We start from the raw sequence: 22,640 nt of genomic DNA, 5'->3' as shown, positions 1-22,640 counted from the left end.
GCATTCAGATGACTGAAGAAATGTGTCGTGCAATTCATAGTAAAGTAGGCAGCTCTTCTTTAAGCAAAAAAACCCACAAAGAGCTGGAGGAAATTGTGATGCAGAGAATGACTGTTTCATTGCTACATTTTTATAATAAATTAAAAAAAGTTTGCTTGCACATTATATTTTTGCTTCTCATGCTCTCCAACCAAAAAAGCCTGTCATTCTGCCTGAAATACAACATAAAAAAAGAGACTTACTGCATACCTACATCCAGAACTTGTATTGTTCGCTTAGAATTAACAGAATAAGTACATTAGTTTTATAAAGATACTAATAGAAGTTTACTTTTATGGTGTTAAAATTGCTTCTTTGAAGCTGAAATGTTGCAAGGACATAAATTTATTTTTGTTGGTTGTCCTTGTTTCAGCTGGGATAGAGTTAATTTTCTTTCTAGTAGCTAGTTTAGTGTTACATTTTGGATTTAGTATGAGAAGAATGTTGATAACACACTGATGTTTTCAGTTGTTGCTAAATAGTGTTTATACTCAGTCAAGGATTTTTCAGCTTCTCATGCCCAGCCAGGAAGAAGGCTGGAGCGGCACAAGAAATTGGGAGGGGACACGGCCAGGACAGCTGACCTAAACTGGCCAAAGGAATATTCCATACCACGTGACATCATGCCCAGTATATAAACTGGGGGGAGTGGGGTTGGGAGGGATAGCTGCTCGGGAACTAACTGGTCATTGGTCAGCAAGTGGTGAGCAGTTGCATTGTGCATCACTTGTTTTGTATATTCCAATTCTTTTATTATTGCCTTTTTTTAATTCCTTTCTGTCCTAGTAAACTGTCTTTATCTCAACCCACAAGTTTTACTTTTTTTTTTCCCCGATTCTCTCCCCCATCCCATTGGCGGGGAGGTCGGGGAAGTGAGCAGGCAGCTGTGTGGTGCTTAGTTGCTAGCTGGGGTTAAACCATGACACTGGTTTTGCAGCCCTATAAACTGTAGTCGTGGAGAAAAATAATGTAAAAATCTGTTTTTTTAAAATATGAAAACAGTGCTCTGATACATATCAATTAAACAGTGAAACTTCTGGGTTTTTCTTAATATAGCATGAACACAAATGTCAACACTTAAAGGTTTTTTTAAGTGTTTTTAAGTTTTTTTTAAGTTTGGGTAGGGTTTTTTTTTTCCAAAATAGAACTGACCTCTGCACAGTTTTACTTAAAGCCACAGCAATTACTGAAATTTTTTTACTTTTATCTGTGAACAGACATCTGAACAAGCTGGTTTTCTAATGGCTTGTTTAAATGTACAAGTACTGTATTAGAAAAATTCTATGTATTTCTGGCAGTGGCAGTCTGCAGTTGGTAGTTTTTCCAATATGGATTTAAATCAAAATGTTAGTAACAGTATATTTCTTGTGTACAAAGCAGACATACGTGCATGTAGTTGGAAAATGATATACACAAAAGAAATTTTAATTAAAACTTGCCTTCCAGACTGTTGATCAGCAAAGTAATAAATAGATTTTAAAGGCTTTTTGTGCTGGCTCAGGAGTGACGTGACCACATGACATGAGAAGCAATGACCTTGTATAAAGTTCTGGTTTGCTAAGAATATGAACTTCACATTGGTAGGCTGTCAAATCAGGTGGTCCTTCTGAAGGTATTAGAAAGTAGGATAAAAGCAAACATCAAACTATTTCTTTTAACAGACTTCTCTGTACATTTTAGTGTTAGATTCAGTTATAGTACATACTCATTTCATCAAGCGAGATGGGCTTTACTTGGTAAGGAATTAATGATGGAGATTGTAGCTTAAATTTAGATGAAATTGTAGTAGGTGGAGAATGTCTTCTGGAATAGGAGAAAAGTTGTTCAATGTGCATCTCAGACTCCCTATCAGGCTTAAAAAGAAGATTATAATCTAGTCTTGCTTGTTCATTTTTCTTTCTTTCAAGTCGAAATCTTCTATCAACGTTGCCAAAGTACCTGTTTGATCTTCCACTTAAAGTTCTGGTTGTTAGTAATAATAAGCTGGTCTCCATTCCAGAAGAAATTGGAAAGTTGAGAGATCTAATGGAGCTGGTAAGTACAATTGTGAACCATTGTACTAAGTAAATTTAAACTATAAACAATTTATTTACAGTATAATAAAAATATAAATTAATAATTTTTTAAATATAGAACAGCAAAATGTAAATTCAGTTACTGCTTTTTCTTAGTGTTTGAGCTCAAATTACAGGTGTAGTATTGTAGAGTTTCAAAAATGGGATTAAACACAAATCAGTATGTTGGGTTAACTAAAGCTTAAGGGGTTCATAAATAAAATCACTCTTCTGATTATTTTGAGTCCCTTGCTTGTATGTTGTTGAAAATGTTGAATTTTTCTGTTTACATTCTTTACAGGAATCATAATTCTATTTATTTTTCTTATATGTTATCAGGAATCTTCTTCCCATGCGAAGAGTTCATCACTGTACTCTTATACAAGTTATGCCATTCAATCATTGTTGTCCTGTGTTTGGTGTTGGTTTTAGGGTGGTTTTTTCCCCCCTCCCATTTCTGCTATTCCTTTATTTTGTTTGGAGTGAATAGAATGGTGTGTGATATTCACAGCTTAGGTGTCTGTGCAACATGATTTTATCCTATGGCATACTAGAGTTTTGTTCTTTGTCATACATTACTTTATATTTCTTAATATTCTGGGCTTTTCTGATCGTTACTCCATGTTAAGCTCATATGTTTTGGAGAACTATGCACAATTATTCACTGACCTGGCACTTGGACTAGGTCTGATTTTTTGATTTTTTTTTTTTTTTTTTTTTTTTACTATGTGTGATTTCTTTGGTCATTGCAAGCAATCCTTATCCTGGTTCCAGAGCGCCTGTGTATGCCCTGGAGATTTCTTTTAACATGATCTAATTTCTGAGCTATAAATCAACATTCTTTTTTAATTTACGAGTAATACTCTGAATGTTTGTGAAGCTTTTCTACTGTCCTCTACTCTTTGGTGAGAAATTCTTTACGCTTACTTCAATGTCATAGGATTTCAAGGTGGGATCACTGCTATTCTTTACAGGCAGTGACGATTTTTCAGAATTGCAGTTGTAGTATTTTTGGCTTATTTTTCAAAATTGTCAAACTTAAAATGCGTGCTTGATGACACAGATTAAGGACTTATTAGACAGTTTCATTCCAGTACCTGTGTTATACCTGTTTAGAACATAAGTAATATATATACATTAAAAAAAGCTGACAACTAAGCCACATGCTAGAAAGATGCTTTTAGGAAGGGAATCCCATGTTAAATTTGGTGTTGTGGACAGAGAATAACTTGCAAGAGATACACAACAGTTGATCCTAAGCAGCTGTGCTTTCTGTGACATCTAGCTAAGTGCAGACATCGTGGTTGCCAAAAGCAGATGGGCAGTGCCTAAGCTGAAGCTCTGGAAGTGTGTAGTGGAGGTTCATCTGGTTAAGGCCTGGCTTCTAGTTTACTGACTCAGCTTGCGTTTAAAATCAGCTTCGAGTTTTTCATCAGTTAGATGTCTATCATTGTTACTTAGTCTAGGAAACTAGTCTAAGTCAATTTTATTCAGTTGGAAATAAAAAAGGTTAGAAATGGTCTTATGTCAGTGTGATTGTTGACCCAGCCTGGACTACATAAATGTTAAATTAGTGGCAGAAATAGCTGTACTCTGTGTTTACTTGGTGCAGCTTTGTCACCCTCTAGTGCTTGTATCCACAAAGTTTGTGACCCTGCTATTGCTCTTTGTAAATTTTTAGTTGCGTGGATTGATTCAAGGTTTTCTAAGGAAGAAGAATTTTTATAAAAGGAGCAGAATGCAAATCATTTGCCAGGAACTCCTGATTCCTAGCCTACAGTTTTAATCTCAAAACCAGTCTTTCATCATTCATTGATTTAACTTTTTGAAATGAGTTTCTGAAACATGAATCACTAAATATGGAAGAAACAGCGAGATCTGTTATGGTACTTCTTCCCTTTGTGGAAAAAACAAGAAAGATAGGATTTCTGTTTTTTATAGTATGCTTTACAGTAGTTTTGGTAGCAGTTTTCCTTTGTTTAATTTAATTTAGATGTTCAGTTAAATTATTACTTTTATCTCTCTTAGGATATTAGCTGCAATGAACTTCAGGTTCTTCCCCAGCAAATAGGAAAATTGCAGTCACTTAGAGAATTAAACATAAGAAGAAATAATCTCCATATGTTGCCAGATGGTAAGCTACTAGTCTTCATTTCTTTGTTGTAGGTAAATTAGGTAAAGTGTTAAGAAGATATCTGATTCTTTTTTGTTGTTTTTTTTATGTTTTTTTTTGTTTCCCCCAATGCAGAATTAGGAGACCTTCCCTTGGTAAAGCTGGATTTTTCTTGTAATAAAATTACAGAAATTCCAATTTGTTACAGAAAGTTACGTCACTTACAAGTTATAGTTCTGGATAACAATCCAATGCAGATACCACCAGCACAGGTTAGTATTAAAGCATTCTAGTTCAGAAATTTGCATTAGGATCTTAAGAAAAAGGAAACTGTTCTAAGTTATACCAATCAGGTTTTCGTATTTTAGTTGTATTTCTCCTAGTGGGAAGTTTAGGCACAAACTCAGTGTAGCTTTTGTTGGGGTGCATTTTCAAAAGACATGCTATGTAATTAAGATTTTTTTTTTTTGTTCGTTTGTTTCCCAACAGATATGTTTAAAGGGTAAAGTACATATATTTAAATTCCTCAGCATTCAGGCGTGCCTCAGAATAGATAAAAAACCAGATTCTTTGGATCTTCCGTCATTAGGTAAACGAATCCCCTCTCAGCCACTCACAGACAGGTGAGTAGTGCGGTTTTTGTTTTATTTACTTCAGCATTTGCTATGAAGTGATCTGTTTATTACAGATAATAGCTGTAATTTCAATACTTTAATTGTTCTTTCTTTAGGATTCATAGTATTTATTTTCTAAGGTTGTGTTACTGGAAGCTTAATTGGCTCATCTAAGTTTCTATGAAAAGTTTTCATTGTACTCGCTAAAGATTTGGAAATCAGAACAAAGATGTATTTTTAATTTATTTATTGGAAAACTCAGCTATTTATTTCCCAGATATGTCAAAACAGTAGATGAGATGTTCCCATAAATGTCCTGAATATAGAGTTAGTCTGTTGGATGGAAAGTCTGCCTCCCACATATATCTTAAGGGAAACTAACTTAAAGATCAGTGAAATACCAGTGATTTTTTTTTTAGTTGAGGTTAAAAAGTGCAGAATATTTTATTGGACTTCTGTACAGAGTACCTCTTGAGTAATTGGAATGCTTTTGTATTTTCTGTCGTCAATTGGCTTGCCATTGGAAACCATATGGAACAATAATCTCTCTTTGCCTATTTTCTTAAAAGGTCGCATGCAACTTGTGCCTCTGTGTTCAAGGCTGAAGGAAAGATGAAAGTTATGAATAAAGCTTACACAGAACCATCTGAACCATCAGATTCAGTCCATGGTCTTGGTCTCAGGCGACTGTGCCATAGGGGATTAGTCCACAGTGTCTGTAGATCGCTTCTAAATTCTCCTAAAAAATGTGGGCAGCAACTGTTCCCCAAAAGCTTCCACTGAACTTAAGGCCTACAACTAAAATGTATTGCAAAGGAGGAAGGTCATCGGTATTACCACTGTATATTATATTTGTAGTAGTGAGAACCTGATTAATTAAACTTTCCAGATAATCTTATGATTTAAACCAAGCTCCAGTGCACAGTTGGAAAACACGTCCTGCTGATGCTGCCAATTTTATGTCTTCAAAAGGCATAAATTTGGAGAAAATATTTCATAGATATTCAGGCAGTGTTAAACCATTATAATATGACAGTCTATTAGGGAATGTGTATTTGTTATTGCTAGAAAACCATGTCTGCCAATAGAATTCAAGGAATTGTGGTTTTTCAGAGGAAGCCTTTTCTGAAGACGGTATTTTTGAATGAAGTAGAACTCAAAAATTGCATAGGTACAGAGAGTACCGTAATTGATCGTTTCCACTTTAACTTTGCTTTGATACTTTTTTCTTGAACAACTCTTGTAGGAGATTAAGAATTTGTTCTCTGCACATGGGGCATTGTGCAAAAATTCTGTATCAGCAACTGTAGATAAGTATAGAGAACATATTTTTAAAAGGATGTTTATTTTCTTTTAGAAAAGTGAAACTCCTGTTTCTTTCATTCCTGTGTGGGTTTTTTTGTGTTGTTTTTCTTAATGTAGCATGGAGGACTTTTATCCCAATAAAAATCATGGACCAGACTCTGGCATCGGAAGTGATAATGGGGATAAAAGGTTGTCCACAACAGAAGTGAGTGTTTTTCACTGTTGAATTTGTGTAACTTCTGTTTTTTAGATTTTTTTTTTTCCTTTGTATTTTGTATCATTTGAGAAATACAAATACTAAGTTGCATTTAACATTCTTTGAATATCTATACAGTTGAGTTTAAACCAATAGACTGCCAGTATCAAACACAAATTATTTACATATTGCTTCGATTTTTCTGGTTAAGGTTCATTCCAGTCCAAATTTCATGCATTTAAAAACTGAATTCTGACCTAAGGAATTGTATGGAGCTTTTAATGTGTGAAGTGCATAATCATTTTCTACACAAAGGACAAAATTTATTTGAAACTTTCTTTTCTTATTAATGAAATGAATGTACTTAAGAAAATGGAAGTTTATTTGGGCTAAAGTTGAGGATTGTATATGTTGGTAATCTTCATTGTTGTTTAAATTTTAATGAACTTCTGAATGATCTGCTAGGTTTAAAGCAATGAACAAAAATCCCTACAAGTTATCTGTGTATTTCTAGAAATCTAGATTAAGGAGCTGTAACTAATAACAGTGATGTCAAAACTGAATAGTGTAGAACAAAAGATTTTTGAAACTTAGAAAGGGAGTTACTACAAATGCAGAGTGATTGTTAGTGGGAAAACTGTAGAACAAGCAGTATTACTAGTTGGGTTTTTAAGAAAATTCCAAATTATTAGAAGTAAAGCTGTGATTTTTTTTTTTCCCCTCTTAGTGGTCTTACAAGGGTCAAAGTAGTTGGAAGCATTAGATAAGAAAGTACCCAAGTACAGTTTTCTTAGTCCACTGACCAGGGCTGGACCGGACTTCTTTGAACAAAATACTGTATCTCAGTGTTATATTATACTGAACAGTTGTCTGTCACTCCCTAAACTATGATTCTCTTAAATCCCCTTTCTCCCCCCCCCCCCCCCCCCCCCCCGACTTGATGTTATTTTCTCTTTCCTGGGAGCCATCCCTCATGATAGGGTCAGTTGCACTATAATTTGAGAGTTCTTAGCAAATAATATAATAATGTAATTTATATGTAAGTTCTGAATTAAATGTGACTGTCTTTGCAGCCATCTGATGATGATACAATCAGCCTTCACTCCCAGGTATCAGAATCAACAAGGGAACAGACATTAAGGAATGACAATCATGTAATGGGAAATAAACTCGATCCGCAGAAAGGTAATATCTGTTGTGCATCTGTCAGGTAACAGAAATACTTTTTGTTTAGGTAATCTAATGTAAGAAAAATTGCACAAAATGATGCAATCACATGTTGGCATTGTATTTTCATCATTTCAGAAAACAATGTAGTGATCGCAAATAGACGAGGCCAGGAAGAAAGAAAAAAGGTTATTCCTAGCTCAAGGAGACATGATTTCATTGTTTTATCTTTATCTGATGTTATTCCTGAGAGAGATAAGTACTTATGAAAAATATTTGGTTGAGAGAACCGTTTTAATATCATCTTTCCCATTCTTCATCAATCCTCACTAGACCAGGAGGTGTATGATTACATTGATCCGAATGCAGAAGAGGGAGCTGTTCCTGAGCAAGGAGATGTACAGATTGGACCATTACTGTCTTATATCAAGGTAGCATAGCTTGACAAAAGAAAAACTGTTCAGCAGGCTTGCTTTTTCTTCCATATAAGTCTTAAGTTTATTTTTTATCCTGTGTAAGGAACGGGGAAAACATCCTGAGAAATCCCAGAAAATAGAACAGAATGAGGACTGGGGAGATGAAAAAAGGTAAATCTTCATCTTTTTGGGGGAAGGTTTTACTGACAGTGGTGGGTGAGGGTGGTTTTGGTTTTGTTTTAAGCTCCTTGCATATGGAGGAAAGAAATCTCATATTGAACACAGAGTGCTCCTTGTTGGACAGAAAATAAGCTTATAAGAAGCACTTCTTAGTTCTTGTCCAATAATGTAGCCATGTCTGTGTCTTGCTTTACTGAAATCAGCCAAGTTACTAATATTTAATTTTTCAGACTTCAGAAAGAACAGCTGCTGGCTGAAGATGATGATGAACTCAAAGAAGTGACTGACTTGAGAAAAATAGCAGCTCAGTTACTGCAGCAAGAACAAAAACACAGGTATTACAATATTAGTTAACTTCTGTTACAATTAATTTATTCTTTGGCCTGCCTTATACCCAAAAGCCCTTGGCACCTTATCATTCTGAGAACAGTTTTGTCCAGCTGTTAAACAGTTAAAATGACATACTCTTTCAAGATACCTGTCCTGTGTTTCTTTTCATAAAATTGCTGTCTAGAGAAGCAGTGATATACCTCCTCTGGAGAGGAAGAGATGAATGTGAAAGTCTCTTGATTTCCTGGTTTGATTTATATTAATTTTTTAATACTTTTTATTTTCAAAGCAGTATACTTAAGTAGGCATGGTTAATGCTCGTATAAGTAGATTATTGGTAATATGTTAAAATGACTTTGTCTTAATTTGTATGAGTTACAGAACCTGCATACAGTTTGTTCGTAACTGGTTATTTTTATTCAAATACAACGTAATTTAGGTGGTACTTCCTGCAGTCAGTCTAATGTGAGATATAAATTTCCTATGGACTGAAAGGGAAACTTTTTCAAACATTATTCTGTCAAATGACAGAGCATAGATATATTATAAATATATATAAAAATAAATAATTTGAATAGTGTAAGTTCATCCTGATGAACTGCCTGACTTTCTCTGCTTTGTTGGGCATCACAACAGAATGATTCTTGAAAAGGAGCTGTAGATCAGCAGCAGATAAAAGGAATGTAATGGAACAAGTTAAGAACCATGTAAAACGAAGAGCCGGAAGGAATACCTGGAGTTGCATAGGATGTAGCCAGGCTAGGGTAGGATCTGTGTTCTCTGGTTCCTTTACCAAGCAGGCAAATCACCAGTGAGGTACTTCGGTGAGAGTAAGCCCTTTCCTGAAATGTAAAAGTTGTAGTTAATTAGTAGTTCATTAAATAGTTCATTACAGTCGTTCATTATCCCACAGTAATGGATTGAACTTCATACCAGTTTAATACTATTCTTATTTCTTTTGAATTTCTGTGTAATGACAAGATTCTGCACTGCTGTTTTTCTTTTAAGTTAGTTGAAATACATGTGAAGCCCTTAGAGTAATTGATATCCTGATGCTATGAATTGCAGAGGTTTAAAAATTTACCAGCGTTTTATATTAATTAAATACAATAGCAGTAGTGTGTGTGTGGGAAAAGATAAAATAGGTTTTAATTAGAACTCCATGCAGTTTATTTAAGAATTGGTTATTCACGTTGGGAAGGGAAAAATAAGAATGAAATCTTAATGCTAATACATTCTTATTACAAAAAATATTGCAAAAAAAGATAATGCTAAATTTTCTCATATTAATTTATTAATAAAAAGAGAATAAGTGGTTTTTTTCTTATATTAGGTTTTTATATGATGGTTATTTATATTGTACGTGGGAATTGTTTGATTAGTTTTAATATTTCCTGGTTATCTAATCATTTGAAATACCAAGCCACTCCTCTTCTGAAGTACTGCAACTTAAATTTTGTCATATGTTGTTGTATCTTAATGCAGTGATCTTGCTAATGGTTCTACTTTGCTCTGGAACTGTTAGGTATACACAGTCTTATTAGTTGTTAAGTTTTACTTCTTAGTTTAGCATTTATATTTTAAAGCTTGCTTATGTATCTTTAAGTACATGAGGGCAAAATTACCTCTGACATAAAATTTAGCCCTGATTTTGAATTTATAGTTTTGTGAATTTGTAATTTCTTGCCATAGACAGCAATAAGATTAATATTTAGGAGTTTAGTGAAGATATTTCTGTGTTTTTGTGGAAAATATGTTCAATCTGAGTAAACAGAATCCCCAGAAAAGTGGGCATTGTGAAATAGTTTCTTACTAATCATATTTCTGTTTGTTCAGTGTGGTTTTTTTTTAAATATTATGCAGTCTCCTTTCTTTTTGCTTGCTATGCTAATGACTTCCCTGTCCTCTCCCATCAACCTGTCCTGCTTCCTTCTTCCGTCTTTGGCTTTGGTGTACATGAAATATGAATACAGACGAAGGCCATTAAGCTATAGAACTTCATTCAGTGAAAAACTCTTCCAGAGGACAAGGGCGGCAGGACGTGCATCAAGGTATAAAGTGTTTGTAGAGCTTCAGACTTCCAAAGTTAAAATGTGGACAAAAGAAACAGTTTTGGCCATTTCTTGAACAAAAACAGAATAAGGGGATTGGCTAAGTTAGCCTAAGATATTGTTATCAAAAATAGATTACAATGCAGTTTTTGTTCTTTAAGATCAAATACTATCTAAGGAAAATATTTAGTTAGGCAACTCTCCAAAGAACACTTAAATGAATCCAAACCTAGAAGCATAATTTCCTGTACCTTTGGCATGCTTTCTTTTCAGTTTTTTGCTTTTTAATATATAATACCTCAAGTATAGAACCTCAGGAAAAAGATTGGGTTTTTTATTTAAGATATCTTGGTTTTAAAGTGATCATTTTCAAATTAGCATGACCAGTGACAATTTGTTTTGCATTTGACAGCCATGAGGAAGCATTTGCAGATACACAAACCTCACAAGTAACGAGGAATCTGGAATGGGCTGTGTAGACCATGCTCAGACATATGGGTGATGAATCAAGTGATTTCAGACTTTGTTACCTTATCAATTGAAACTCTAACCTTGGATACTCCTAGTCTTTTTCAAAGGAAAGTAGGATAGCTTAGATTAAATAATCTGCATTAGTACTAAATGAACCTGTTTCAGTTTGCATCAAAGTATGGGTTCCTACCTGACATCAGTGACTTCCTAAAACTAAACCCCTAAGAGCACAGCTTATGATCGCAAAGCAGAGTCATACGCAAAGACAGTAGACTGCTCCTGAATGAGTTTAAAATACATCATTTTTTTCTCACTGTAAAATATTTCTAGTGTCTTTATACACTTTATAGATCCTAGGTAGTGCTTGCTTGTTTAAACTGTAAGATAGCTAACCTTGAAATAACATTACCATCATTCACTTCATTTGTGTCCCTTAATCATGATGTTACGCTTGCTCAAAATATGAAAGTATAAGTGACTGAGAAGAGATTCCACTTTTTAAATTCTCAAACTTTAGAAAATATTTTCCAGTATTGTGATTGGTCTTGCCATCACCTTTCTCTCCTATCTAGTCAGCAGTTTGGAGTAGATGTTATGCTTGTATGATATAAAACTAGAAAAATGAGCCGCAATGTTGTTTTTTGAGTTTAATATATATAAATGTGTCATTATGTATGTGCTGTTGAGTAATTTACATTTTAAAGTTTATATGAGTTTTAGAGCCCTTTCAGACTAATAGTTTGTATGCTACCTCTGTAACAACAGAATTTGTGTGGTTAGTAGGAACCATAAGTGGGAAATTAATTGCAGTACTAATACAAGTGTCTTATGCAAGTTCTTACTTAGTGATTCAGTATGACCATCAGTAATTGGCCTGATAATTGATCTGCCTAATAAAAAAAACAGTTCTGGATTTAATGAGTTGTAGTATGAATGGAAACAGTTGCTGGAGTCTTTGCACCATTAACACCACACTTAAGAGCATGACTTATGAATATGAGCTACTTGTACTTTCATTTTGCATACTCAGTTTTGCATTGTATTTCCTGGAAGACAGTTCTTAACTACCGTGATTGACTTTTATTTTTTTTTTTTCCCCCTCTTCCAGCTGAACAAATTATTTTGCCATGAATTCCTTATTCTGCAATTTAGTAAATCCAGATTAATTTTATTCACCATTTTCTTTAACTACAAAATTTCAAGTTCCTTATTCCACAGGAAAATGAGATTTCTCTGACTGGACTAGTAACTGTTAACCTGACAGATGCTGAACTTGCTGTTACTTCCCCATCAATATTCTTCAGTTTTTAGAGAGGAAGTTTCAAAAATGATTGTTTGGTTTTGTTTTGCAAAGTATAAAAATATACTTTGTTTATAATAAACGTAGTTTATTATAAACTCAAATGTTAATTATATACTTTCATAGAAACAGTGTAGCTGAAAAGTGCATGTGGATATATGTTTGAATTAGCTTGAATAGTTTGTCCTTTCATTTCCTATCATGAGTTTAAGAAAGAAATGGCCTGTGTTACATACAATTATTGAATTTACACTGATAGTGTCAGTTTTGATGCAAATGTGACATCAAACTGTTTAGGTCACTCAAATTTCTATTATTTTTTCTTAAAGCTCATTCTGTTGAAGTGGTCATATCTTGCTACAAAGTCTCTCTGAATTTCTGATTGCTTTCAGTTGAAGACATAAGGCTAATTTAAATGGGAATTCTCTCTAAAAGTTAATGACTTTAAAATAGCACATTTATGTTATGGTTTGATAACCTATGCTCTGAATATTAATTTTTTGTAACACTTTTTTCAGGCTATAGCATAATTTAATTCTGGAATGTACCCTCAAAATTAAGTTTCTGAAGGCAAAATATAGGGAGAGCAGTCGCTGCAGACTGTGTTGGTTTACAGGCTTAACTTCTCATAATCCCATTAAATTGAGGTTCACACAGTGAGAGATTTAAGCTACAAATGAGATTACTGAGCTCGAAGTTATCACAATAATCAGAGAAGTCTGGCTGAAAAATCATCAGTCATTTGAAGTTAATGGTTGTACTGCCCTATGTAGTGGCAATGAAATATAAAAAGGTGCCTACTGTTTTAACTTTCTTCCATTGAACAGTTGGTGTTCTAGTTCTTTCTGATTCTTAATACACTATAGTTCTCTATATAATTCAGTGTAAATATACTTTGATCACAGTTCTGCACATGAAGTCAGTGTCGAAGTGTAATATTACTACCTCCAGGAATTCAAAATTACTCATTCTAGTTACTGTTCAACATAACACTTACTAGAAAATGATTAATTTTAAGTGCTACTGATTGTTTTGTTATTTTTAACAATTTAAACATCCATAATAGCTCATATCTTCTTCCTGTGTGTGCACATGTCTAGTATGTTTTTGTTCCAGATGAAAAAACATTTCTGAATCTCTATGTAAGTTTAGGCTTTTTTGACTATTTACTGTTTAGAAAAATGGAATTTCCATTGGTTCATTTCAGCATTAGACTTTTCATTTAGTTCTTAGCCTGTTTCTCCATTTTCCACCTCTCCTTTTTCCCCTACATTTCCTTTGCACTTGCAGTGCTTCTTACTCAGCTACCTTCTTACTTGCTCCTACTGACTGACTTGTGCTCAATCTGTGTATCATTTCTTGTCTGCTTTAGGTTGATTGTCTTCTGTCTTCTAATTTTAGTGAACAGTGGGGCCTTTTGTGTTGAGGGCAGCATAACTTTACACAGGTGTGAGATCAGTTGAAATAGTATGTATTTAGGGAGAAAAATAAAGGGAGTCTTCATTTTGGTTTGAATGATCATCGAGTTTTAACTTCCTTAAAATTCAGAACTTGAAATATTTCAAGAGCTGGAAACAATATTGTTGATTTAAGTGGAAGCAGGATTGGGCTTGGATTTCATATGTGTGCATGCATACATTTTCTAATTTTATGGAAAATGTCACCTTAATGTTCAAAACTATTTACAGGAAATGTTATGCAGTGAAAGTAACATATATTATAAGAAAAAGGTTGAACTATACAGCTGTTGAATAAATATGTATTTTTTTTTTTCTTTCTAGGCTTCTTAATCATTCAGTTTCAGTAAGCACAAGGAACAGGGCAAAGCAGCCAATGGAATCTGAAAAATGGTATTGATATACTTAAATGTATCACAGCTTTCAATATTTTATTAATTTAATTTTTATGTTTATTCTGTGTCACTACTGCCATCTTCTGTCATAATGTTTTTAGCTCAAGTTGAAGTAGAAGCTACACAAATAATCTGTTCTTGAGATTCTTTTTCAGTTAAAAAAAATAATCTGTTCTCTTGAGCCTTTAGGAAAGTTGATGTCATCCAGAAACTAATTTGTGGGTCTGATCATGGCAGCAATCCAGGTGCCTAAAGACAGGTATTCAGTGATGTTTTAGGCATCCAGTTCCAGTCCAGAAGGTCATGTCTCCCATAGGTAACAGTCCTGCACAAATGCATTAGATCCTGTTACATAAAATGGCACTGTTAGCTGTGCTTAGGCATCTAAATTTACCTCCCTGGCAGTTCTTTTGTGCTCTTAAGAGCTGTTGGAAAAGTGTTGCTGGGAGTTCAGCCTGCAAAATCTTTATGTAGTTTGTGGAGGATGTGTCAATGAGGAACCTCTTGTCTGCAGGAGATGTACTCTTATGCTCTTTTTCGGATTAAAAAATACCACCACAAACCAACAGCAAACAAAAATACCCAGAGCCTTGTCTTTAGGAAATTGGGAAATCGCAGCTTCCCGTTTCTGACTATACGGGTGAGAGAGAACTTTGCAAGTTTTCAGCCTTCCCTCCCTTAAGGAATCCTAGATCAGTTCTTTTAATCAGTTTGGTCAAGAAATAATCTATTTTAATTTTTAAGCAAAAGAGGGAGAGCTTACTGGCAGCTTCCTAATGAGAACTCCATTTGAACAGTGGCTTTTGTGATTTTTTTTTTTTGCCAGCCCCATAGTCTTTTAAAATCTATACTTTCAAAAGTATCTGTATCTGCTTGTGTCCAGACCCCAGTTTGAGTGTGAATCTTAGAGACAAAAGCCGTAACTGCTGTTGGTGTTGCTAGAGAGCACTAGGGGTGGTAACAGCTCTCTACAGTTCAGGTACACATCAGGAAAGCATTTACTTGAACAGAAAAGGGACACAGTGTAGATATTTCAGTGTGATACATCCTATTTTGGCTGTCTTCTCTCTCATTGCTATTTGTGATTTTAAAGAGCTGGTTGCACATATGTCCTGTGGTTATATGAACCATGCTGCAGCTATTATTAATTTGCATTTGGAACTTTCCAGTCCTTGTTTACTTAATGTACAGTATCTGTTCTTTGGGATGCTGTCATCTATTGTAGTGTACAGCTATGTTAGGCCTTCATATTATAGGGTGATTTGGGAAAAGTTAAATTTACCTTTCCCTGTTTTGTTAATACAACAGAAACAGTTCTGAGACTTCAAAACAAAACAAAAACCAAATAAAAACCGCCCCCCAAAACCCCCAACCCTCACCCCCCTTAATTTTGGAGTGTGCACGCAAGATAAGGTAGATCTTGCAGACTATTTGTTGTTTTATTGCACTGATATATGAGCCCAAATCACACACTGCATAAGGAACGTACAAAGAGAGTAGAAAGACTGTCATATCCCTAAAGAATTTACACTTATAGAACATGTCAATAGATGTATATGTATCAACAGCAAAACTCAATTATTTATTGCAGCAGTTCCTGCAATTCTCAACTGGATTGCTTATCGAGCTATTGGACACGATTCAGCCAAATTTCCTATGCCTAACAGCTTTAAAAAGTATTATTGGTTTGAGGCAAACAGCAAGAAAAATGAAGGAAAAGGAATACAAAGTAGCAGAAGCTAAGTGCCTAGTTGCTTTCCCTTTAGGATTTATTATAATTGGTCATGGTGTTATGTCCTTCTTGCATTCAATCCCCAGCTGCTAGCCTTTTGGTATACTGCACAGCTTCTAAGCCAGCTGTCAGAACATGAATAAAATGGTTGCTGGTAAGATAGAATTGAATTTCACAGAAAGATTTAGAAAGAAAACTTTGGAGTGACACTGAATCTAAACATTTTTATTTTCCTGAGAACTTTCAATAAACTCAGGCAGTCCATGTTCCAGAGTGTATTTTTTGAGATTTTGCATTTTCACTATCCCATCTTAAAATGTTTTTCCCTTCCCTATGAGTATAATCTTCTATTTTACTGCATAGAGCTAACGGTGAAATGAAGCATGTGAGTATTCCAAAAGTTTAAGAATAGATCTTTTGTCAGCTTTGAACAAAATGTTTCATTGGTTGCTTTGAGAAACAAAACAATGAAGATGCATTAGTAATATCTAAAGATCAACATGCTTAAGAAAAAGCTTTATCTGAATAAAGTACAGTAGTGTGGAATACCTATTGTCAGCATATGGTAAAGGAGAGTGAAATGTGATTTGAGATTTTAGTCAAATGGTAATACACTAGCCACACTGTGACATCCTTATACAGGTAGCCAAAAATACAGAGAAGCTGCTTTTTAAGTGTTCACTTTTTTGATGTTTTAAAGTAACTTAGTTTTAAAGTACACAAAGTAGTAAATTTCATACTGCCTCTCATCTTAATTTTTAGTGTCTCAACAGATGAAGTGAATTCCCCAGTGTCCCCATTCAGCTGGCAGGTAAATAGTCAAATGTAAATTTGGTGGCTTCATATTTGAGTAATTTGTTTGGTTAGTTTTACATTTCTGGCAGAAAACTTTTATACATTCATGTGGTTGCTTACACACATAGTTATTGTATGTATGTAATTGCGGTGGAAAATGTAAAACCTTTGAAGAACTTACGTTTCAAGATAATTTGAAGTGTATGTAATGGAGGCCTTTTTTTTTTTTAAGAACATATGGTACTAGCTTTAAGATCTTGAAACTAATGAGACATAAGTTTTACTTACTTAGTTTTAGTATTTCTTTACAAACAAATTTTATTGCCTCACCATAACGTTTTTTGTTTTGTTTTTTTTAAATTTCTAAATGGTTTGAATTATATAGGCCTTTCATTCCCCATACCTCACTGAGAAACTTGCATGATATGGTAAAATTGCAGTGAAACTGTAGAGAGTACTTTTTTATTATTTTAGATTTTAATCCATCAGGTATTTACAATTGCTTTAAATGGCCTGATATTCTAATATGAAGAAATAGTTGGAAATGTAGTTTTAGCCTTATGAAATGGTCCCTTCAGATTGTCTGCTTTCAGTTTTCATAAAATAGACATTCATACATATTCATTGTTATTTTAAGACTAAATCTAGTTTAGCTGTCTCTTTGGAATGTGTTGCATAATACAATACTTTGAAAGAGAGATTTCTTTTACAGCTAGTTGATGTGTATAATCTTTTAGATAGGAACAGCAGGCAAATACTTAAATTATCTTGTTGTAGCCATCCTTTTCCTGTGCAATGAGTATTCAGATTGAGAAATTAGATTTGCTAGTGGCTAACCGCACTTCTAATTTTTTTGAAGTTATTCATGGCAGCCTTAGGTGGCTTCCTAACACACCTGCAAAAATTAGGCTTAATGCAGAAAGGGTATTATTTTCTTAAGGATTATTTCATAGATTCTTTTTCTTCTATGAAATATGTTTTACAATTTGAAAGGAAATAAGTGATTTCTACCAGAATCACCATTAAGACTGATAACACTTTCATGTCATAAAGCTAGATTGAGGCAAACAGTTCATAATTGTAGTTCATAATAATTTGTGTTAATGCACACAAGGTATATTTACCTTTTATGTAAAAATACTTCTGAACTCTATAGCCACTGGAAAACCAGAAGGATTCAATGGATGAGCAGCATTGGCCAGAAACACAGCCAGTGATTTGGCAGAATGAAGAAAGAAGGAGAAGTAAACAAATTAGAAAAGAGTATTTCAAGGTAATGGGGGGAGTGTGGGTGGGTAACACTTTTTTTTTTTTAATGAGTAGTAGAAACTAAATAACTGAGTAAAGGTGAGAAAACCTCAAAGTTTGTCATGCTTTTAATTTTGTATGTAACCTGTAATTTTCTGTTGGGCTCTTTTGAGTTAAATAATATATATGTATGTACTTAGGGTTATGTGAGAGTGCAGGAAAATCAGAAGGAAAAAATCTACCAAAGACTTTGTTTATCCTTTAAATAAAAGAAAGTAATTTATAATTGTCTTCTGGTAAAGCCAGAAACTAATTTTCAGTCATTGGTCCTTCCCAATCCATTTTGAGTGTGGGTTGGTTTGGTTTTTTGTAGTGCAAGAAAAATACACGTTACTTTTTTGTGCAGCATGGTTATAAGCATGATCTATGCATTTTGGTTCTCACTGCATTAGTTTGCATTTGAGAGGAAATTTTCTCAGTATTACTTTACTGCTGTGGAGTATACCACTGGTCACCAGATGTCAGTGTCTGCTTATTGCAGAACAGATATGACGTTACAGCAGCATGAGATAAAATTTTGGTTTGGGGTACGGTAGAGAAATAAGAGAATTCTGACCAGTGCTAGGCTGAGTTAAAATTAAATTTGTCACTTCTGAAATTAGTTTCTTGGGTCTTTGCCATCAAACATGTTTATGAAATGCTAGGGAACATCAAAGAAATTAAATTCTAGAAAAAATACAGCTTGGATAAACAGCTTCTATAATCACAAGAATTTTTTTTTTCCTGAAGAGTTTATGGAGTTGTATCCTCTTTCCAGGGTTTTCATCCCTAAATTAATTTTGCCCTGCAGCCTTTGAGGGGAAGGGGAGAAACTTCTAAGTAAAACAGAATTCAGTCATTTGACTCATTAAACAGCTGTGCTATCAATACAAATGACCTGCATTAGTGATTTCTCATAACTTTAAAGGAAGCCTTTAAATGCTAATACAGATTTCAGTTTTGAGCTCTGTGGTGGAAGCAGCTACCTGAAATCACATTACATACAGCTATAGACATGTCTCAAAAGTGAATTAAGCAGGCTGTACCAGTAACAAAAAATACTGTATCACTGATAGTTTCATTTGCAAAAACAAGGCAATAAGCAAGTAAAATGAAGTCTGTCTTCCATGGCAAACTGGGGAAAAAAAATTGGTACCACTGCTGTTCTGAGAAACCAGTGAAAATACAATTCATATTGTGTCCATGTTTTCTTGGTAAATAAAAGCTCATTGTATAATCCTATCTGTACTGCCAAACATTAATATCTTAAGAATACATGCCAAATTACGGCAATGGGCATCATTAGAACAGGGAAACTTTACTTGAATCAGCATCCAGAAGTATTTATAGAGTATCTTTATTATACTTATTATATATTTTTATTGTTCAGTTGTACTGTGCAGTAGTAGGGCAGGAGATTGCCCGTGAGAATCAGAACTCCTTTTCTTGTAGCATTGCACTGAAGTCTCACTGGAACCTGAAATCTTTGCTGTGTTAAATACGTAAAAAGAATATTACCATTTAAGACGATTTTATCAACCAAAATGCCTTTCCCCCCCACCCCAGAATAGTTTGTAGTTGTCTTGGATCCTAGCTATATGCAAGCTGAAATTCTTGTTAGTGTATCAACAATAGAAAAGAATTACTACATGCTAGCTTTGATATGGTTAATTACGGTGGAAAAACATGAACACAGAACTGGCCAAAGGCCTGTATAAACACAAGTCAGCAGTGGAGCTTGCAGGGCATAGAAAATTAGGCTTTGCCTTATCAGCTGCCAAAGTAATATATTGCTTTGTACTGCAAACATATGGGAAATAAACCCAAGAAGAGAAGTATTCAGTCATGGATATACGTAACAGGTCACTACCCCAGAACTACCTGTACTCTGTGCATAGTTTAAAAAAACAAAACAACCACCAAAACAAACAAAAAAATCCCAAACCACCAAAAAAACCAAGACGACAAAAGAATCCCACAAACCAACAACTGACATTTTATTGAATCATTCTGCAAAAGACATGTTTAATTTGCACAGAAAATGAACGGCAGTAGGATAGCTAATGAAGGCTGCTTGTCCCAGACTTTGATTTTCAAGAGATACGCTTTTCACCATTGTTGTCAGCATCGTACAGCATGTAGTTCAAAAGCTCTTGAAAATTCAACTCTATAAAGCTGTTCAATTTTAGTCCAACAGTGCTCAGTTACAACTTTGAAGACGACGAGCATCTTTCATGCATAACTAAGAAATACAACTTTCTATAACAGAGCTATGTAAGTTCGCGTGTTTATTAATATTAAAGAACATAGTTGCAAGTCAAGTTTCTCTTCGTTTTTAAGAAATTCTTCTAAAACCTGTATGTACCCCTGCAAGTCAGATATTTGAAGGATAACCATCCTTCCAGTTCCAAAGTTAGTCTCTTAATTTAGCCTGTGTTGTGTTATATCATAAAGATAGGTAGGCTGGCCATATACACACAATGCACTTATCAGAGTTTGGTAGTGATGGATCTTTTTAATTCTAGCTGCATGTATTTTCTATTTTTTTTGTACACTTGCTCTGAAGACAATGAAATACGCTTATTTTCTTAAATACCACTTTTGTAAATTTCTTCCTTCAATCCCTCCTTGATTTCCTACACTTTTAGGAAATTTCCTACGCTAATCAGGAAGTGGGACAGTGATGAAGGCAGTGTGCAGCAAATCAGACAGACCTGTGGAAAAAGTGCTGGTCTTAAATAGATAAAAGGATGTGATCAGGCTTTGAAGTTATAAAGGAAATCTTGGGGTTTTTTTTTAAATTTAATTTTTTTACAATGTCAAGTCAATCTCTCAAAGTGTAAGCAAACTTAGTTACATAACAAAACATATTGTAAAAGTAACTTTCACAGGTTGCATAATTTTTCCTAGCAAATAATGCTTCAGAGTAGCAGTTGTTAAAATCTTTTCACTGGGATCAACTGTTATATGCAGTCAGAGTTCACGTTATAAAAGTATTTGGTTTTAAAATGCTCTTATCTCCTTAACATAACTAAGATCTTGACTAGCGTAGGAACTAGATGTTCCTTTTCTGTTTTGTTTCTTTTTTGCTGGTTTGATTCTGTAACATGTTTTTTTTCTCAGCAGCTTCACTAGTAATAAGTAACATCTGAGTGAGATCAAGCCATTTAGTTCAAATTAAAATCATACTTCTATTTTAAAGTAATAATTGTGTGTGTTTTGCAGTATAAGTCTTCCAGAAAGAGTTCAAGTGGAAATGAAAATGATGAGGTGAGAAATAGTAATTGTGTAAAATATTTAAGAAAACATTTTATTCATTCATCTTTTATGAACACCTATGAGCCACAGTCACAGAACAGGAGAATGTTGGCTAGAGTCCACACAAACAAACTTTGCATTCCAAAGCCATAGCAGAGATAAGTATTATACTCCTTTATTTGAAAAAAGTCATCAAGATCGTGTACTGGGGAAAAGTAGGACATTTACTTGCTTTGGTAATAGGAAAGTTAATTCACCTATCAAGCAGAGGTAATGAAAAAGTAGTATTCGACACAAAGTGAACAGTGTTTCCTTGATTTACGTGTTTTTAAATTTAGTTGCTGCCAGTTTATCACATACTTGATAAATGTTGCATGTCTCATGTATTGTGTATTTCATAATTTCATGTTTCTTGTTAAATCATAATTTTCATTTTTATAATTTCATCTCTTTGATTTCTTTTTAGCAAGACAGTGATAATACTAATGTGTCCCCACAGTCTCCTGTGTCGTCTGAGGTACAAGTTTGTGGTTTTGTTTTTTCATTCAACAAACATTTCTTTGTGCGCATTACTTGTCACCAGGTTTTCCATGCAGGTATAAAGCTGTTAGTTTCCTTTAAAACTGCAATTAGAAATATTTCATCATAATAAAAATTCAAAAATATATAGAGACTAGAGACAGATACTACAACTTGTTTTACCTTTGCAACTACTTGATCTCTCCTAGATTTTTCTTCTTTTTGACTGGTGTGTAGAAAGGTACATTGCTTTGTCTCCATTATCTTTTGTAATGAAAAAAGCTAATAAAACAAAAATCAAATTTGCAATATTTTGTAGGAGTCCTCTGTGCACTAGCCATCCAGAGGATTTTAAATAAAACTTGTGGTTTAGTATTTTATATATCACAGGGAACACAAGGGTACTGATACTTCTTAGGGAGTTTCGTCCTTTATGATTCTGGCTGTCACCTTTGTGGTGCAGCCTTGCAGCTTCATTCACTGGGCACCATTCACTGGTTGCTTTCCTTTTTAAGGAATGTCCATGTAGTTTCACTGTGGCTGCACTACGCTACTGAGCTCTGAATAAAGCATACCAAAAATTATTAACATTTCCACCTCATGTCAATAAGGAACCCGAGGGAACAGAATGAGAACATCTCCCAAATACAGTGAAATGAGTTGAAAAAGGGATATCTCATGTACCTACCAAATTACTGAGTGTGTCTTCCTTTTTAGATGGTGAAATGAGAAAAACCCGATCTTCATAATTGAAAGTAAACGTTTCCTAAGAAATATTTTGATATTAAGTGTTGGGAGGATATTTGCATTTGCTTACAGCCTGTTTAGAACTCTGTCCACAGAATGGTTTGCAGTAGTTTGAAATGGTTTAGAGTAGATTTTAGTTAATCTGGTGCTGCTTTTCTTCCTCAGTAAGATAATTTTATCTGCATGTAGTGAGGTTGCTTTCATTCCATTTATT

General features: G+C 34.2%; 1 protein-coding gene across 4 annotated transcripts in view; it reads left to right on the top strand.

Annotated features, from left to right (window-relative positions):
- LRCH2 (leucine rich repeats and calponin homology domain containing 2) overlaps positions 1-22,640 on the top strand; it is a 57,693-nt gene that overhangs the window by 20,071 nt on the left and 14,982 nt on the right. The window contains exons 3-17 of one of the 4 annotated variants that reach the window (XM_052813234.1): positions 1,947-2,073; positions 4,122-4,227; positions 4,342-4,478; positions 4,696-4,829; positions 6,243-6,330; positions 7,395-7,506; positions 7,822-7,919; positions 8,008-8,075; positions 8,315-8,419; positions 10,388-10,465; positions 14,018-14,086; positions 16,583-16,631; positions 17,772-17,888; positions 21,128-21,172; positions 21,627-21,677. In XM_052813234.1, coding sequence (XP_052669194.1) covers positions 1,947-2,073; positions 4,122-4,227; positions 4,342-4,478; positions 4,696-4,829; positions 6,243-6,330; positions 7,395-7,506; positions 7,822-7,919; positions 8,008-8,075; positions 8,315-8,419; positions 10,388-10,465; positions 14,018-14,086; positions 16,583-16,631; positions 17,772-17,888; positions 21,128-21,172; positions 21,627-21,677 — 1,384 coding nt within the window. The remainder of the gene's footprint in view (positions 1-1,946; positions 2,074-4,121; positions 4,228-4,341; positions 4,479-4,695; positions 4,830-6,242; positions 6,331-7,394; positions 7,507-7,821; positions 7,920-8,007; positions 8,076-8,314; positions 8,420-10,387; positions 10,466-14,017; positions 14,087-16,582; positions 16,632-17,771; positions 17,889-21,127; positions 21,173-21,626; positions 21,678-22,640) is intronic. The other 3 variants (XM_052813235.1, XM_052813236.1, XM_052813237.1) reach the window with 3 other exon arrangements.

Source organism: Harpia harpyja, chromosome 18 (genome assembly GCF_026419915.1).
Source record: "Harpia harpyja isolate bHarHar1 chromosome 18, bHarHar1 primary haplotype, whole genome shotgun sequence".
Classification (NCBI taxonomy): Eukaryota; Metazoa; Chordata; class Aves; order Accipitriformes; family Accipitridae; genus Harpia; species Harpia harpyja.
The sequence above is the reverse complement of the archived record's forward strand: the minus strand, read 5'-3'. Positions and strand labels throughout refer to the sequence as shown.